Source organism: Suncus etruscus, chromosome 20, assembly GCF_024139225.1.
Source record: "Suncus etruscus isolate mSunEtr1 chromosome 20, mSunEtr1.pri.cur, whole genome shotgun sequence".
In the NCBI taxonomy this organism is placed as follows: domain Eukaryota; kingdom Metazoa; phylum Chordata; class Mammalia; order Eulipotyphla; family Soricidae; genus Suncus; species Suncus etruscus.
In genome coordinates, this window is record NC_064867.1 from 23,334,376 (window position 1) to 23,354,593 (window position 20,218).

Genomic DNA, 20,218 nt, shown 5'->3' on the forward strand with positions numbered 1-20,218 from the left:
GCTTATCATAGACTTCTATTTTTATCTGTTCCCATTCTTTGACTAATTTTTCCACTGTCTGTTCATTTGCTTTAAGTTTTTTTTTTTCCAATTTCTCCCACTGTATGGAATTGTTACTTATCTCATCTTCCACAGCACCAAGTCTATTCTCAGCTTCTGATACCCTGTTCCAGAGCTTATCCATTTTGTCATTCACTTTGTTTACTGACTTTTTCAGGCCTGTTAGTTGACATGTTATTTCAGTTTGGAGTTTTGTGATTTCTGTCTTCATATTTTCTTGGTTCTTATTAGTGTTCTGTTCAACTTGATCCATGGTTTCTTTGAGTTCTTTGAGCATCTTCCATATTGCTTGTCTAAAGTCCTTATCTTAGAGGTTGATTAGTTGGTTGGTCATTATCTGGTCATTAGAATTGTCATCTTCATTCTCTATGTCTGATGCTTGGCCTGCGTTGTTTCCCCATTGTCACACTTGTATTGTGGGTTTTTCTAAGTGTTGTGGGAGTATTCATTGGCTAAATGATGTAGGCAGCCACATTCCCCTGGCTCCGCCCTTTATGGATGGGTTGACTTGCCTCCAAGGGAGGGAAGTCCTCTGCGATGAAGCCTCACACAGGATCAAGTCTTAGTCCCAAGCACACAGCAGAGAAGACAGTCTGGAGAGAAATGCTGGGCTTCAGTGATCCAGCACAGTTCTTAGTGTGATTTTTTCTTCTTGTTGCGATGGTGTTCTTTCCTTAGAAAGAGCACATTGCCGTAGCAAAGCTGGTTTTTACGTTATGAAGCAATTCCTTGGTGTTCCCATGGAAGAATTGGCCTCTGGGAGAGCGAGTTTTCTGGAGCCTCTTTTCAGCCCACTCCCAAGAGGTTCACACGGCAGGACAGTAGACAGACACACACAGGCAGCACTCACAATATTTCACAGTTGGGCCCCACTGGGCAAGCGTAGTTTTGTAGATTTTCCCAGCTGATGTCACAAACAGGGGACCTGGCTTCTGCAAAGTACTGCTTATAGCCGGTTTTCACGTTATGGAGCAGTTCCTTGGCGTTCCTGCCCTAGAATGGGCCTCTGGGAGAGCGAGTTTTCTGGAGCTTCTTTTCAGCCCACTCCCAAGAGATTCACATGACAGGACAGTAGATAGACACACACAGGCAGCACTCACAATTTTTCACAGTCGGGCCCCACTGGGCAGGCGTAGTTTCGTAGATTTTCCCAGCCTGACCTATATTTGATGATTTAAAAGTTGCTTTCTTTCTTTTTTCCTTTTGGGTACTGAGACAGTACCCAAATTTTTTTAAAAATCTTTTCAAAATCTTTTGAATTTAAATATAAACCTACACTTTTAACATCATCATCAATTAATTTAAACAAACTCATTATATAAAAAGTGAGCTATTTGTTGCCTGTTTTAATGAAACCTGTTATTTTTTTTATAAAAATAGTTTAATCTGAGATCATATATGATGTCTATTCTTTTCCTTTTATTTAAACATTGTGGTTACAAAACTATTCATGATTGATTTTCAGTCTTACAATATACACCGCCCTTCTTCACCCATGAACATTTCCTGCCACCAATGTTCCTGGTTTCCCTCCCACCCCGTCCCCTGACTGCCTCTGCAGGCATTTTACTCCTCTGTCTGTCTCTGTCCTTTTAAACCAGGGGTCCTCAAACTACCACTGTTTTAAATACTGTGGTTTGCACTATTATTAATCAAGGGTTACTATGCATATCACTTTATTTCTATTCAACATCCCGTTCTTGTCAGAGTGATCAGTTCCAAATATCATTGTCATAGTGTTCACTTCTTTATCCTAACTACACTGTTAATGGAGCCTCATTGTAAAACAACACATTTTACCTTGCTATATGAAGAAATTCCTCTTGTACTTGTAATCATGCATTCTGTTGTACTTATTTGTATATGTATGTGATATTTCCTGATATTCCTTTAGGAAGAAAAAAAAGTAGCTTTAAATAAAACCAAAGTTTTAAAAAATTCCTGTTACAGGAAGCAAAAAAGCCAGTACAGTTTCTAATTGCCTTTTAGAGTCTGAGTTCCCTCATTACCTGTGATTTAAGCTAAAAATGAGGTAATTATAGATAACATCAGTGTTTATCTGGTTGATCTTAGCACCTGCAATTCTAATGTTGTAGCTTACCCATATCTGGTGCCATACTTTGCAGTCTGATGCTGACATACGTGATTTACACTTCTCCTATTTCCATTGATTTTTTTAAGTTAGATGTTTCTGGTTCTATGCTAATGGTATTTTAAAGCCATTCCTTTAAAGGGGCATAGAGATGCATACTCTCTTACATGGAGTGTTGGAAATTTGATATTATCCTTTCATCCAGAAGACTTTTTGACTAAATTATTTTTATTCAGGTTAGAAATAGATTTAACTTTTCCCTTTGCATTTGATAAAGGAAATACCATAATTATTATAGCAATGTTTAATCCTGACATATACTTTAGGATCATCATATTATATAAGCCTTTAGTATCAGGTTCAAATTTCCCACCTTACCTTTCCTTACTTTCTACACATCCAACTCTTTTTTTATGCGCTTCAAGATCACTTTCTACATTATCTTTTGGTTTTGCTATTACTCTAGACATAGCTCAAAAATGAGATGATCTGGTAAACAATTGTGTCATTTCCAAGAACTGTACCAAATTATTACATGTTCCTTACTGCTGGAAGCATAGTTGATCTTTCCACTCCCTTTTTTTTGTAACTTACTAATCTTCCCCATTGTAATCATCCCTTTTCTGATACATAATTAGGGGTAATTGCCAAAGAAGCTGCTATTAACCAATTATTGGTTATCCAAAGAACTGGACTGTAAGTTATCTCTGATTTCTTTTTAGGTAATTTGTAAATGATTGTAATCATTTGGTTTTCTTAAGTTAGTCCCATAAAGCTGTGAATCAAAAGCCTGAAATGCCTAAAAAAGGTATAAAAACCATTAGATTCAATACAAAATGAATGTTTTCTCTAATATGTCAATTATTTAGAAATTTTCTAGTTCAAAATTCAGCACACAATTCAGTCATTTATACATTATTTACATTACAAAAGTGTTTAAACAATTAAAATTAGAAGCTACTAACTGGTTTCATAATTTTATGTGTATATCTTGGGAAAATACTGTATTAAAATACTTAATTAGAAATAGGTATCTTTTTATGATTCTCAGCTGTAGTTATTCACTGCATATTTTAGTTGATTTCCATTCCTAAGGAAACAACATTGTTAGAGGTTCAACCACTTAAGATACAGGGAAGGCAGCAGATTGTTGCTTTCTTTGACTTTGCATTGATCAAGGTGCCCCTGACAGTTATTTTTCACTGGTCAGTGTTTTTCCTCTGGGGAGCACTAACATTAGATCAGAATCTTAACTTGGTGCTTTCAAATTCAAATTGGTAGTGCCTCTGTTATCTTGGCCAAAATTAGTGGAACTGGTCCAAATCCCTCCCATTCCTTATTTTGATGCTCATTTTGTTTTTAGGGACCCAGTACCTGTAAGGCCCAGTTTCTGCCAATAGATGTCACTAGAGCTTTGTCAGGAAGCTCTTGTGTCAAAAGTTCTATTTCCTTTAGATTTCTTTGAGGTGTGTGTATTTTGGTCAGGGGTTCTCAGGGATCAGCCTGTTAGTACTTTTGGGGTGTGATGGATTGACCCATGTGGTGATTCAGAACCTTGACTACATTCAAAGCAAGAGCCTTATCTCCAATTTAAATTTGTAGTTGGTTATTCTTAACCAATTACAGTAGCTGTTAACTTAAAACTCAGTTCAGCAGGTGAAAATATGTTTTTATCACCTTGCTGTTAAAAATTAGAAATAGAAAATCTAAAGAACCCTAAAGAAGAAAATATGAAGGCACATTCCAGATAGGTTGCCTAGGGGTCAAACGCCATCTTAGTCCTTTGTCCCATGAACCATTCTTGAAGGATCTCATGCTTGGGTGGACACTTGTCTTGCTCAACTGCAGGAGAACAATGATATACAACTGCTGTTCAACTCTGGGGCTAAAGTATTAGATCTTTAAGGGTGGTCTTGCTATCCAGCAAGATGTTTTTACTCATTCTTATTCCTCCCCCACCCCTCAAATAGAGTAATTTTTAGAGTGTTTCCTTGAAACACCCTGGGAATGGTGTCATAGGGATAAAAAGTCATTTATATCAGGGGCCACAGAGATAGTAAGCAACTAACTTGGTTTGATCCCCAGCATCACAATATGATCTCCTGCACATCCCCAGGAGTAATTCCTGAGCACCATTGAATATAATATGGAAATAAGTAATACAGAGGTAAGTAAAGTGATCATCTAAAATACTGGGGTCAGAGAGATGGCACAGTGGTAGGGCATTTGCCTTGCACGCGGCTGTCTCGGGATGGACCTGGGTTTGATCCCTGGCATTCCATATGGTCCCCTGAGCCTGCCGGGAGCAATTTCTGAGTGCTGAGCCAGGAGTAGCCTCGAGTGCCGCCAGATGTGGCCCAAAAAGCAAACAAACAAAAAATAGTATATTGCAGGGTTTTAGAAGCACTTTAATAACAATTTTGCGTGGGTTTTGCATTATATCTACCTCTATACCAATATCTTTGTATACTTGTGCATATTAGCAGGATATAGTTTTTATTTTTTGTTTTGGGCCACACCGAGTGATGCTCAGGGGTTCCTGGCTATGCACTCAGAAATCGCTCCTGGCTTGGGGACCATATGGAACACCAGGGATCGAACTGTGGTCTATCCTAGGTCAGCACATGCAAGGCAAACATCCCACAACTGTGCCACCGCTCTGGCCCCTGCAGTTTTTATTTTTGTTAATTAAAGTGACAAAAATTTACCACTGAGTCCTCATTTATCTTCACCCAGATTCAGGAATAGTTCATATGTGATTGTGCAAGAACTTGCCTTAGGCTCCAGTGCACCCCCCCCAGGCCCTCATCTCAAATGTTTTTGCCTTCTAGCTTTTGTTTTACTTCTTAACAGCATGGTTCATGGATATGCACCTTTCGGTACTTATGAAAGATTAATGTTTATTATTCCTTATACAGAGTTTTAAGTTTAGGCGTGAATTCTTCCTCCTTTGTACTTCCAGGCCATTTTGCACTAGATGTCAATAAGCATCAAACTGAGTGTGTAAGCACTCTGGCCCCTAATGGTTATATGCAGGTACCAGAATTGGTCATCACTGGAACAACATCAGCAAAACAAGGCTTTAGGGTTGGGGGAAAGAAAAGAATTGTGATCAAGATAACTGATTCCAGGGTATAACTCTCCTCCAAATGAACACTTTGCATTATATCTATTACTATGGCTTGAGACAGCTATCACCTTCCTCCCTAGTATTATGCTTTTGAAAAACACTTCTGAAGACAGAGCACATAGTAGGCACTAAATAAGTTGTGGCTATGTGTTAACTCTGTAGCCAGTGCTTTTTCCAATAACCTGTTTCATCAAAGAGAAAGACAATTAACTGATTATCTCACCTCTTCATCAATTGGAGAATTTCTGCCTTAAGTGGAACTCTGAGTACCCATGAATAAATTTAGATGATTGTGAATTTAAGAGTTAATGTTTCCATTTCACATGCCTCAGTCTCCTTTTTTTCTTCCCCAACTTCGTAATCAAGGGTAGAGTCTTATTTAAGTGAACAAATAATCATCCTTCATTACATACATAGTATGTAACTTGACCGTAAAAGGCTGCTTAACCTGACAAGATAGCAATGAATCTAGCCACCAGCTGTGTCTGCTTCACAGTAAACTGTTACCTGTGGACAGGAGCTGAGTTGAGAGGAGGCTGGGGGAGTTTCATCTATATATAGGACGTATTAGTACTTGGGGGCAATGGTGCCCTTGGTTTCCTCAGAGATTGCAGTTCCTTTTGTGTTGAGAATGTATGTGAAGTCTATGCTTTTTCCTTCATGTAACTCTAGCAATTTAACCCTTTTTGAGATTCATAATCTCATATTCTCATGGATTATTGCTGATATGGTCTTCTAGTATTTCTTTTGGGTTTTTTTTTGTTTTTGTTTTTGGGCCACACCCGGTGACGCTCAGGGCTTACTCCTGGCTATGTGCTCAGAAGTTGCTCCTGGCTTGGGGGACCATATGGGATGCCAGGGGATCAAACCGCGGTCCATCCAAGGCTAGCGCAGGCAAGGCAGGCACGTTACCTCTAGCGCCACCGCCCGGCCCCGGTCTTCTAGTATTTCTAAAAACTGTATAGTAAATTTGAACTCCATCAGATGTGGCTAATATATGAGGTTTGGTGAAAGTGTTTAAAACATTATAGACTACGGACAGACTGAGATTATGAATACCTTGTCCATTTGCATATTTTTGAAGCTGGAGTAACTAAAAGTTGCATAGGTTTGAAAAAGGATACCCAAAAAAATGAAGCTAAGTTTAAATTGGATACAAAGTTTCAGTGTTTAAAAAATTAAGACCAAAAAAATTCTAGATAGGAGAAATAACAATAGGCAAGGGGTCAAGGGGACCCAGGTACATCAGTGGTATTAAGGGATTACAGAACTAAACATCCATTTTAGAATCAACAACTATAAAATCATGAGACCAAACCTTTTAACAAGATAACTTCCAAAGGTGTTTGCTTTAATAAAATAAAACTTACTCAAAGATTAACAATATGACTAAAATAATACACAAGTGAAAAGCAATCATGTATGGCAGATAAAGGTATGACTCTGATAAATGAAAACTTCATTCTGGGACCAATAACCAAGTACACTAAAAGAAAAGCAACAATTTGTAATGAAAAAGTTTAACATTCTAAAATGTTATAATATGCTAAGTACCCTTTGGGGGCCTTGTTGGGTGTTTTAAATTTCATAATAAGTTTTGAGGTAAATGCTATTACTCTTACAATTTCATTTTGTACACGAGGAAAGGCAACCGCCCACAGGGAGGTTTGAAACTTATTGCATGAGTAAATGGCTGGCCAGTTGTATGCTGGTTTTGCGTGTGTGGCTCTTTTTTGATCCCAGTATTGTAGCTCCAATGTCTGTCCCCTTATCCACTCCCCTCTATAGCTTAATTAGGCATAAGGACACAAACGTGTATTTTGAGAAGAAATGAAAAGGAACCAAGAGCAAAATCATTTTATTAACAATACAGACAAAAATGAAATACTTGTTTTTATAAATAGGTGATAAAAGTAAAGGGGCCAGAGAGATAGCATGGAGGTAGAGCATTTGGCTTGCATGCAGAAGGATAGTGGTTCAAATCCCGGCATCCCATAAGGTCCCCAGTGCCTGCCAGGGGCAATTTCTGAGCATAGAGCCAGGAGTAACCCCTGAGCGCTGCCGGGTGTGACCCACCCACCCCACTCCCCCCAAAAAAGTAAGAAACATTGTTAAAGTGGTGGTAGAGGTGTGTTTCTTCCTGGATGTAGTTGAACTGTGTGGCTCATGTGAACAGAAATTCAGCTGCAGAATGCTAGAGTTGGGCGGGAGTGATTCAGTCTGGGACAGATCTACTTGGACAAGTAGGCAAGTGCTACTGCTCTCTCTGTCTCTGTCTGTCTCTGTCTGTCTCTCTCTGTCTGTCTCTGTCTCTCTCTTCTTTCTCTCTCCTCTCTCTCCTCTCCCTCTCCCTCCCTCTCTCTCCCTCTCTCTCCCTCTCTCTCTGCCTCTCTCTCTGTCTCTCTCTGTCTTTCTCTCTCTCTCGGTCTTTCTCTCTCTCTCGGTCTTTCTCTCTCTCTCGGTCTTTCTCTCTCTCTCTCTCTCTCTCTCTCTCTCTCTCTCTCTCTCTCTCTCTCTCTCTCTCTCTCTCTCTCCTGGAAAAAAGAGGTGTGGGAACTTTGTGTGGTTAATCCTATCTTGGTGCTAAGATAGCATAGAGTGTAAGATTCCTTTCTCTGAATGACCAGGTCTGGCCACAGAAAACTTGCAGGTATATACAGATAAAGAGTTTTAGAGTCAGTCTGTCTCTGTCTCTCTCTCTCTGTCTCTCTCTCTCTGTCTCTCTGTCTCTCTGTCTCTGTTTGTCTCTCTGTCTCTCACACACTATCTTCCCTCTCTTCCCACCTCACCCCATACATACTTTCATTTTATTTGTTTTGTTTTTATTTATTTTGTGTTTCTGTCCACACCCCGCTTTGCTCAGGATTTACTCTGCTTCTGGTAGTGGTTAGTAGCCATATGAACCAAGGTTAGCTTCATGCAAGGCAAGATTCTGCTGTACTGTCTTTCTGTTTCCTAAAGGAAGTAGCTCAAATATTGCCAGAATGTTAGCTTTAACAGTGAATTTAAAATTTTAAGTTTTCTGGGGTATTAGGAGCCCTAAAAGCAACTTCATTAAAGTGTACCAAGATCCTTTGACTGTTGACAAATGACTCGATGTTTAGTTTGACCTAAGATGCAGGGAATATAGGTCTGTTTCCTTTATTCAACTCAGTAAATGGTTTGGGACAATTAATTTCCAATTGTTCCCCAGTAGAGCAGATTTACTTGTATATTAATGAGGCACAGGTGTTAGGCCCCTGGTGTCTGCATGCCTGGGAGGCATATTTCAGTTGTTTATCTACTCAGCCATAGGTACTGCAAGGTACTCAAGCTTGCCTTTAACAGTTTTTACAGTGAGGATTTTTAATTTTTTGATGTTTTTTTTTCCCCAAATTTGCTTGCACCTGTTAAAATTTTAAAACTGATCATGTAGAAAGAAATTGTAAAGAATTCAGTAGAAAGTAGCACTAAAAGTTAAAGAATGGTCTTCTATTATATTTAACCTCCCAGCCTGACATTAAAGAGAAATGGGTTCTTTGAAACAGATATTTCATGTGAGACGCCAATATAATCAAGGCTAGACTTTTTGTTGTGTATTTTTGGAGCGGGCATGTCTTTGTCAATGGCTTAAGCAGCCATATACTTGTATTAATATTCATTTCATTTTTCTTGTTTACTCACTGAACTGCACTACCAACATTTTAGAGGAAATGGAATAGCCTCCATAGACATTATGAATTTCAGTAGCTGGCATAATTATAGCGATCTACATATTCATTAAATCTACAGAAGAACTCTGTCCAAAAAGACAGCCATGCATTCAGAAACAGTACACAACTAAATATATACGTTTTAAAAGTTGCATTTCTTAGACTTATTTAAAATTAATTTCCTTTAGCACTCCTCTTCATGCAGAAGAATTTTAACAAAAGGATCCCCATGCTTTGGTTTCTTGCATCTAGGAAAGAATGGGAAGAACTATTTGTAAACAACAATTACTTGGCAACAATAAGGCAGAAGGGGATTAATGGGCAGCTGAGAAGCAGCAGGTTCCGCAGCATTTGCTGGAAGGTAAGAAGAAAATATTTATTTACAGTTTGTGGTTGCAGTCTATCAACACATTACCTGATGCCCTGGAAGATTAACCATGCAGGGAATCATGAATTTTCCACAACTCTTCCCTCTCCATTTTCTGGCCATCCATGTTTATCTTCTTAGGACATTTTCTGAGAAATTGAACCACCTTTGTCCTATGGGACTAGTGTTGTTAAAGGTGTCTTTGGTAATGACCGTCTTTCCATCTCATTTGATGATGAGCAGTTCAGCCACCTCTTTGCATTCCCCAGATACTCTGTAAGGAAATCCTGAAGCTGGGCAAGAGGAAAGAAGAATGAGCTTTCCTATTGCTTTATAGAATTTGTTATTTAATCATTCTTCCAGTACTCTTTATGAATAGCAGGTGAAAGACATGTTCCTTTTTAAATATTTTTCTAGAAACTCAAGTGAAGGGCTTGAGTGGTAGGAAACTGGGTCAGGCTCCTACCCAGAGAAAGGACCATTGATTACCAAGACCAGTAATAATAATCTGCAGTTTTCTTTTTAATTACTTGGAAATATTACCCCCTTTTGTTCTCCTAAAATGAATTCATTTAGCTTCAGAGTCATTTGTAAAATTACTTTTACCGAAAGGTTGTTGGGTTTATCTGCATGAATTGAGCAAAATGGAGTCTGCAAGTAAAGACAGAAGTACATGATGTATTAGACAGTTTTAGATTTAATAATTTAGATTTAATAATTAAAATACATTTTTCTTCTCTAAGATGCAGGCAGTAAAGGCAGGAGACCTGCTGCTAGAATATTTGTGGACAAAGATTTGTACCATCACCCCCATTCCCTGTTGTTTAACTTTTAGTGTTCTTCATCAGCTAAAAATAGACTCAAATTCAGATTTATTTTATTGTGGTATTAAACTAAATTAAATCAAATTTATCTTTTTAAGAATGCTTGTTATTTTCCTATGTTGATTGCCAGTTGTAAATTGCAGTTTTCTATTAGAACAGGACTGACTTTACTTTTTGAACTATTTCCTCAAATTGTTCTTTTCTGTCCCTCACCTACTGGGTTAAAGATAAATTATGAGCCTTGATAGGACTAAATGGATCCTATCTCTGTCAAAACATTTACAGAAGGGAAAAAAAAAAAAAAGAAAGAAGTTCTCTAGAATCCTATTGAATTTTTCTCTAACTTTTTTAGGTAAATTTGGAGAAGTTGATTTCATTTTTGTGATTTAGCTTTCTGATTTTGTGCTTTTATCTATGATTACATTTTTGATTGTCCAGTATCCCTAGTACATTTCTCAAGTATTTTCGAATAGAATTTATTAAAGACTGGAGTTGTTATATACATTTAGGTGCCATGGATGTGAGTACCTTCTTCAGGTTTTGGGTGATTCTGTTTGGCATACTTTCACATTTATTGCTTTTTACAGTGGTTTTCTTCTTTTTATTTGACAGCTATTTCTTTGTGTTCTTCCTCAAGATAAAAGTCAATGGATAAGTAAAATTAAAGAATTAAGAGCATGGTATAACAGCATTAAAGAAATTGTAAGTATTGCATTTTTTATGTAATTTATTTTTAGATATACGTTTAAGTCCACCAGTCATTGACCTTTGTGTGTATGCTTATTTTCTTCCTTCCTTCACCAGCACATCACCAACCCAAGGAAGGTTGTTGGCCAGCAAGACTTAATGATCAACAATCCCCTCTCACAGGATGAAGGGGTAAAGTTCTTTTTATTTATATTTCGTATCCTGTATCTATGTCTTTGTGCATACATCTTCCCAGGAGAATATACTTTCAAGATTGCTCTTCAGTCATAATAAAAACAATATTAGTTCATTTCAGCGAATTTTTTCACACATAGATTGTTTGTATCATCACAAATCTAAAGATGATTCCATACTATATACAGTGTTGTGAAAAACTTACATTGCATTTCTATGAATAACACTAAAATCCTGGGTCCTGTAAGAAGTAAGGGTAAGGAAAAGCATAAAATGAGCATAAGACTATTATTCTCAAAGTTGCAGTAGAGAGAATGTAGATGGATGCACTTTGTGATAAAAATTTAAGAGTTCAATTAAATTCAGTTTAACTGCTTGTGTTTAGTCTATGAGGAAGTTTAAAAATAAGCCAAAAATATTTTAGGTATCACCTGGTAGACCCCACTGAATTATAATTATGACAAAATAAAAATTAGGAAAAATAATAGGCTGGAATTTACTGATATTCTTAGTGAAATCAAGGAATAATTTATACTTTAGTGATATTATGTGACTTCTTCCACTGCTGCTTTAATTCCTATTTTTTAATGGACAAGTATTTTCTAAGAGATTTTATTTGATTATGTGTACACGTGTACATTTCTTATATTTGTGGTGCTAGTATCAATTCTGGTTTCTCACACATCCAAGTCAAGTCCTTTATTGCATTCTACATTCTGGCTTCTTCCTGACATAAATATCATAAATATGTGAATGTCAGCTCACATTTTAAAGGTACATAAATATCTAGATATTCAATTATATAAGCAAGAGTTTTAGAATATATCCTATATCTTTCTTAACCCATTTGAGATTTAGGTCAGATTCAACTTCTTGACCAGTTGACCTGTGACTAAAATAAGTAGTCGTTTTTGTTTCACAGAAGTAGCAGCGAGTTTATAACAATACAATTATTACTCACTTTTGATAGATAATGGAAAATTTTTAAATGTATATAATAATATCACTAGGAAATGGCTTTAGAATAAAGATCTTTCTGAAATTAATTTAGACTTTAATGAACATTATTCCAATCTCATTTTATATCTGCATTATGAAATGATAAGCCAAAGAAGATAAATTTAATCATTCAGATGATCTCACTAAGATCAATAAAAGCAAAGGTGTGAAATTGTTGTAAATGCCTTATTTTCCTCTTTTTTAGAGTCTTTGGAACAAATTCTTCCAAGACAAAGAACTTCGATCAATGATTGAACAAGATGTCAAAAGAACGTATGTAGGAGTATTTACAAATAGCTTTCAGGAACTCAGATTGGTTTTATCTCCTTATAATTAATCAATGCTAAAGCTATAGAGGACTCATATTACAGTATGATATTTGTGTTAATAAAGATATTTAGATTCAATTTCAAAAATGATTATTTTCTGTTCATAAAATGCAGATTTATGTGTTTCCTTTTTCAAAATAAATTATATATTTATAATTATCTTAAAATAATATGTAATGAGTTTTTCAATTTCTATCAATTATTTCAAGTTATATGCTATAACTGAGGTTATGTTATGAATACAACATTGATCTAGTTAGAAAAATTAGCTCTTTATGCATTAGAACCTCTTTCTAACCATATTCTTAAATGGAAATGATTATTTTAGCCTTCTTATTTTTCATGGTAAGACACGCATGTCTGTAAACAGCTTCTCAATATTTTCTGTATTGCCATATAAAAAAGTAGTTCTCAGCACAGTTAAGATTCAGAAATTTTATATATTGAACTTCATATTTTTATATTTAGTTTTTTTCCTGTATTATAACAAATATAAGGAATCTGTGTTAGACAAGTTTGTGATAAGTTCTAATTAGAATAAAGCTGTAATATTGATCAAATTACTTTTCATGATTTTCTTTTGTCCTCAGTTTTCTTTTTTTTTTTTTCTGATTTTTTTTTTTTTTGTGGTTTTTTTGGGTCACACCTGGCAGTGCTCAGGGGTTATTTCTGGCTCCAGGCTCAGAAATTGCTCCTGGCAGGCACAGGGGACCATATGGGGCGCCGGGATTTGAACCGATGACCTCCTGCATGGAAGGCAAACGCCTTACCTCCATGCTATCTCTCCGGCCCCCTTGTCCTCAGTTTTCTTTCTGTAAGACAGGCAAATAGTAATATCTCAGGAGTTCTGTAGATGAATAGTAAATAATAGTAGATAGATTTACATTTTAACTGAGAACTTGTATAAATACCAATAAATTTAGAATCATCAGCATGAACCAGTTATTAGCAGCCAGAGGTGTCCTCTAGCACCTGTTATGGCTTTGCCTATCTACATTTCTATTTCAGCCCCTTCTAAATCTAATACAATGTGAAGGTTTGTTGCTCTTATGATACTTCATTCTTTCCTGGTGGAGGTCAATGGACCATATGGATGCCAGGAATTAAAGTCAGATCAGCTGCTCATTCAAAGGGATCCACCCTATTTGATGTATTTTTTCTCTTGTCTTCCACACTGTTACATGTTAACAAAAATGCAGCCTCAACATTCTCTGAAATACATTGAGAAGGCCTGGTAGCCCATTGTAGTACACTTCTAGAAGGCTCTCCTTGCCATTTCTCTGAATAAATAAATGCAAGGAACTGAGAAAAATAGGATGGTCTGCCTTATTTTAAAGTTACCAACTTGCTTAATCATGAAAACTTGTATAATTTTACTATCTTAGTAAAATTATATTTGGTCCTATATAATTGAAGTCAATGGCTCTCAATCCAGTCTCTGAAACTGCTCATAAAGCAATAGGAGCAGAAAGGGGAAAATCCAGTTTAGTAAATATTCTAGAATATTCTGTTCTTAGTGAATAGTCTCATCACTAGCATCTGTGACAAGAATTTTTTTTAACATATCCACTGTATTTTAACATATATTGAATATTTGCTTATCTTCTAGTGGGATGGTGGGAGTTGGAAGTGGAGAGTGTGAGTAAGACAGTTCTTTTTATATAGGATGCCAGGATGCCTATTAACATTTGGGCTGAGAACAGGGACATGACATTGTGCTTGTATTGACTGAGATGATGATTATGGAGGATATTAATTGCCTACAAAATATGAGCAGGGTAAAAGGATAGCTAGCGGGATGACTACTTTAGGAAAAATGATCAGAAAAGGCATCTCCAAAATGATGACATTTGACTGAGATGTGAAAATGGTTGGAAAGCCAGCTATGTGAAAATTCAGGCTAAGGGAGTAGCCAATGCCTGATCTTCCTTGAATGGTAAATAAATACCAATTCTATTAGATTGCATTTGGAGGACAAAAGGGGGAGCCAGTCTGGTGGGAAGCAAATTATTTTTCATTTATTCATTAATTGGTTATTGCTGGGTAACCCCACTTTTATGCATACAGCATAAAAGTTGACCCATAATTTGATCCATAGTCCTAGTATGATGCAAATGATTTAAGGTGGGAAATCATCAAGTAAAAGGAATTGTCTTCAATAGAACTGGTGCTGTGCATCAGGATACTGAGAAGTGTATTCCAGAGTCCATTAATTCTGGTCATCAGGCAAGCAACCTGATGCCTGTGGACTGTGGACCTCAGAAGTGTGTCTCAGTCTCCTTTCCTATAGTGAACTTACTGCCTGTATCCTTTCTTAGAGGTCAGATTTTCTTGTATACTATCCTAGCAGGTTAGGGACTGGTTAACTGGTTTGCTTAATTGCATGCCTTGTTTAAGATACAGTGTTTGACTCTCTTCTAGGCAAAGATGGTCTTTTTGAGATTGTTATTACTAAGTGCACCCTCATACGATGGTTCCCTAGAGTTTTTCTCTCTCAAGAATTGCTCACACAACCAGAAATCCATCAGTTATTACTCAGATTTTCTTACTATACAAGTACTTAAAGCATATTTTTACTGGTGAAACTTTGCTTCTGACTTAGTTGACTTATGTAATGCTTTATCTTTAGCTCCCTGTACTTGCCTTTCTCTTCAGTTTTGGGGTTAATGTGCCTAGGGTTAATATTAGCCTCCATCTAAGAAGACTTAGTTTTCAGTCTGCTCAACATTCATTGGTTACTTTACTCAGATTGCTTTATTTCTTAAAACAATGAATTAAGCTCAGAGCAAAAATTTTTATACTTTTTCCACAATTCGTTTTAGATCAGGACTTTTCGGGTTATGCCCGTAACTGGTTTTGTACTTTCTTTTTCAAATCTAGCTTCTATTACTGGGCCTCTCATCTGTAGGAATGCCCCATATTCCCAGTGTCCCCTGTTGGGCACCTAATTCTTACCATTGTTTCAGGAAGTATTTTAAATAAAAATTGAATTATAATTGAATTGAATTATAATATATAACATACATAATTATAATTGAATAATTAGAAATAACAGTGCCTATTCTTTCTTCTTTTAGAATCTTCTTAATAACTTATTGATGATTTTACTTAATGTTGATTTATCTTATCTTTTATAGAGTCACCAGTATATTCAATCTGCCAGTGCATTTAGTACATTTTTATTAATCTCACAAGGATGCCAGGCACTTACCTTGCCAAGATTTGAGCCCTAAGGAGTGCAAAGTTCTTTAAAAAATAGAAAAAGCAATTTCTCCTACCTCCAACTAAAGAAGTTACAATGCAAAATAAATGGTAGCACAGTGGGCACCATTTGTAGGAGAACTTTAGTGTATCCCAAGCCTCAATTTTCTTTTTCCTTTGTTTTTTTTTTTTGTTTGTTTGTTTGTTTTGGGGCCACACCCTGCTGTGGTGCTAAGGGTTAATCCTGGTTTTGTGCTAAGAAATCGTTCCTGGCAGGCAGCGGGGACCATATGGGATGCCAGGATTTGAACTACCGTTGGTCCTGGGTCAGCTGCTTGCAAGGCAAACGCCCTACCACTGTGCTATCTCTCTGACCCCCCCAAGTCTCATTTTTCATACTTAGTGTTCCTTGTCTTGTGTCGACTTAATTTTGGTTTTGTCTTATTTCAAGAAATCAAGTTGATACTTAATCAGTGCTCACTGATTGTGAATCTTATCACTGATGATCAGTGTTGTTTAATTTTAATAATAACAATTAATGTTTTCAGTCTTCAGAGACATATGCACTCTTTAAAAATACTGTTATCAGCCTTCTAGTCTGAGTTTAAACAAGATAATTTCATCTCATAAGCAGTGTTTTTGCCATCATTATTGAATTTATTTGATCTGAATATGTCACTGCATTAAGTATTATACCCTCTTTCAACTAATTTTAATATTTTAGTCTGTGAACTCTTTTTGCCTCAAAGGGTTTTGTATTCATTTCAATTAATTGTTCCTAATGAGGTTGTTACTGTTCTCATTTTTATTACTGAAAAAGTTGATAATCAAAAGGTAAATCAGGAGCTTCACATTTGCAGTATTTCTGATTCAGGGTGTGAATTGTCCATTATGAACCAATTTTGCCATGCTTCAAAGACTGCACCATTAAGTGAATTTTAGTATTGTTTAAAATGAGGGGAAATATTGAGTTCAGAACAAAATATCATTTCTATATTAGATGCCAAAGAAGTCTGTTATTTGGTCTATCAAGGTCTATTCTAAAAGTATATTTATAGTGCCTATAATATCATTTGCAAATTAGCATTTATAAGCTATTGCCAAATAATGTCTTTTCTTCAGATGTGTTCTTCCTCTCTTGAATGATTAAAAATCCTTCAACTTTAAAAAAATCACTGTAGCTTTGATTCTGTGTGAAAATGTATATGCTTGCTTATTGGATTGAGTGGTCATTCCTAAGCTTTTGATCTTCTCTGTTCCTGGTTATTGGAAGGTTGTAATTAACACCTCAAACAATCAACTAATTACTCTCTTTCTTATTTGAATATCTATGATATGGTTGAATTTAAAGATGTAGGTTATCTTTCTCCTTTTGTTTCTTTGCTTTCTTGTGCATCAATCTTTACAAATACTTTTTTAAGTTAACTTTGTATTTTCAGGTCTCCCTCTCTGTCTTTTTTAAGCCTATGATCTGGAGATTCCCTTAAAATTGATTAAATCATTTTTCTTCTTTTATATTTCCCTTTTTTTAATTTTTGGAATATACCCAGCAGTGCTCAATAACTATTCCTGCTTCTGTGATTAGAGTGACCCTATATTTATGCTTCAGAGGACCATAGGTGGTTCTGGGAATTTGAGTCAGGGTCAGCTACATACTGCCTGTATAGTATACTTCCAGCCCCTAATTTTCTTTTGTAAACTATCATGTGTACAGTCCTATTTGGTAGCCATTAGACATTTGTATTTATTTAAATTAAAATTTGAAATGTTTTAAATTAATTTTATAAACAGTAGCCACATTTCATATGGTAATGGCTAATTTTATGGGACAGCATAGATATGGAATATTTCCATCATTCCAGAAAGTTCTGTTAGAGAGTGTTTCATAATTTGTTTTATTTTTATATAGCACATAATATGAGTGTATCAAATTTTATATTTATAGTGAGCTATAGTTAATGAAAAATATTTACTTTCTTAAGAATCATCATGAATTTTTATAGTATATAAATCATGAGAGTTTTGGGTGAATATAGTTACTATGTTACATTATTTGTAGGCAACTTGAAATTGCACATTGAATATTTTTAATTATTAAAATTATTTTACAAAGATAACCTTTTGATATTTTAAGTCAATCTTTCTAGTTCTCACTAGAAGAAATATTACCAGTCATCTGATCCAATATTGATTGCCATCCTTCATAGAATAAAGATGTCCTGTGTGTAGGTATCTTGTACATAATTTTTTTCAGCGGACCCTTTTTTTTTTCCTAAAAAAAATTCCTCAGGGAAGAAAGATTCTACAAGCAATTTCCGAGCAGAATTGATTTTGGTGTGTGTTAATGCAGACAATCTGCCCAGTGTTAAAATGTTAAAGAGGAAAAAAATATACAAGCTGCCATATTCCTGTGATCACACCAAAATAGCAGCTTGTATTTATATTTTCAGTCTCCTCGAGGTGGACTGCAGGCACACATGAATGAGTGGATGTACTTGGTGTTGTGTTATGATTTTATTTAATGCAGGCAAAGAACATGCTTGTACATGCACAACCAGCCCTCACATATGCACTTGTTCACAGCCGAGAAAGTGAAAACGACAACACAAGCCGCTCTCTATGAGTTGTCGGCAACCTGTGTGTGTGTTTCTGAAATATTAAAAAGAAGGAAAACACATTTTCAAGAATATTCAGAAACTATTCTCTATCATGTGGTCTGTAGTCCTTCCTCATTTGACAACATTAAGGGAACAGCAAAATATTTGATTATGGCTCTTTCTCTCTTTATATATATATGTATATGTGTGTGTATATATACATATATATGTGTTTTCTTCTGTGGTTACTTGTTTTTCTCATCCTGTGTCATATAAACATGCAGACTCTTACCACATATTTTTTCAAAATGGAAAAATTTGAAACTTAAAATATTTTTCTGGGTTTTTTTGGGGGGGCATTTTTGTTTTTGCTATTGTTAGTTTTGTTTTCAGGAGCATACTGGTAGTGCTCAGGAGTTACTTCTGGCTGCACTCAGGAATAACCCCTGGAGTGCTCACAGGGATCAGAATGAGTGACAGAGATCAAAACTGGGTAAGCCACATGAAGACAAACTTCCTATCCACTGCACTATCATTCAGCCCCTTTTCTGCATTTTTAAGTGGAAAAAAAAAAAAAACAGTAGATATCAGCAGTGCTTGCAGACATTTTAAGAGCTTTGAATAGCAATCTAATACTCCTACTTTGGAATTGGGGGAACAGGATCCTGGAGTGGCAGTACCATTATATCATTCTGGTCTACTTTCAAGTCAAGTTTTTGTTTCTGAAATCCTCTGTTTAAACTAAACCATAGTTTTAGCCCTGTTCCTATTTGAGAATTCAAGTTATAAAATACAAAAGTTGAGAAATAAAGTCTGTGGACTGCAGAGCAATATTTATCTTAGACTCTCATGTAGATTTGGAAATGAAGCCACTTTGATATTTGAAGGTTAAATGTTTGAATTGCATGCATGTCTTTCTTCATTTTTAAATATTAGTAGAAAAATAAAAGATTAAACCAGCATTTCTCAACTGAGAGCTATATGCCTTCCCAGTACATTTCAGTGGGGCCAAGGTGAACATCACATAAATTAGGACCACGGTCTGATACTGCAGCTGACAGTTCAGGGCAGAAGTTGCACAGAAAGGCAACAAGAAGTCAGAGAGGAATTGTTAAAAAAGGTTGAGAAATACTTGTCTTTATTTTAGCATAATAAAGTCTTATACTTTAAAATGCATGTATCTACCTGAATATCTTTTTCTCGAATTTTCACATTCATGTTTGATTTTGAAGTTTCTGCTGTTCTTGTTTTTGTTTGAGAAGATGGGATGGTGATGAAGAGGACTTACTTTATAACTCAGGTCATTAAAGAAATAAAGGGGCCTTTATGAAAGCTTCATTGTGGATGACCACCTGGAATTCAAGCTCTGCTCATCTTTTTTTCCATAATACATTTATTTTTCTTTTTTTTTACTACTGGAGAGTCCTTTATTTTTTATTTGTTTTGTTTTTTTTGGGGGGGTGGGTTTGCATCACACCTGGTGACATTCAGAGATTACTCCTTGCTATGTGCTCAGAAATCGATCCTGGCTTAGGGGACTGTATGGGACATTGGGGGATGGAACTGAGGTTCGTCCTAGGTCAGGTGTGTGCAAGGCTAACGCCCAACTGCCATGCTACTATTCTGGCGCCTATTTTTTATTTGTATTAAAGCATCATGATTTACAGAGTTATTCATATTGAGTTTTAGACATACAGTATTCCAGCACCAGTCCCACCACCAATGTCAACTTCTCTCCACCACTGATCTCAGGTTCCTTTTAATACTACTCTCCCAGCCTCCCATCTTGACGGGCACCTTTTTAGTTTTCATTTCTAAGTTTGGTTCTCACGATTTCTATGTTGTTGACTGTGGTATGTGGATATTTAGCTGTTTGTTTGTTTTGGGCTTTTGGGACACAGGGCTGCACTCAGGAGTTACTCCTGGCTCTCTGCTCAGAAATCATTCCTGGCAGGCACAGAGGACCATGTGGGTTGCCAGGATTCAAACCACCTTTGGTTCTGGGTTCATCACTTACAAGGCAAATGCCCTACCACTGTGCTACC

The 20,218-nt window shown here is 36.2% G+C and overlaps 1 protein-coding gene across 1 annotated transcript in view; it reads left to right on the forward strand.

Moving 5' to 3' along the window:
* Positions 1–20,218, forward strand: part of TBC1D5 (TBC1 domain family member 5) — a 543,770-nt gene that overhangs the window by 291,902 nt on the left and 231,650 nt on the right. The window contains exons 6-9 of the mRNA XM_049766154.1: positions 9,227–9,335; positions 10,778–10,867; positions 10,970–11,044; positions 12,252–12,319. Of these exons, the coding sequence (XP_049622111.1) occupies positions 9,227–9,335; positions 10,778–10,867; positions 10,970–11,044; positions 12,252–12,319 (342 nt within the window). The remainder of the gene's footprint in view (positions 1–9,226; positions 9,336–10,777; positions 10,868–10,969; positions 11,045–12,251; positions 12,320–20,218) is intronic.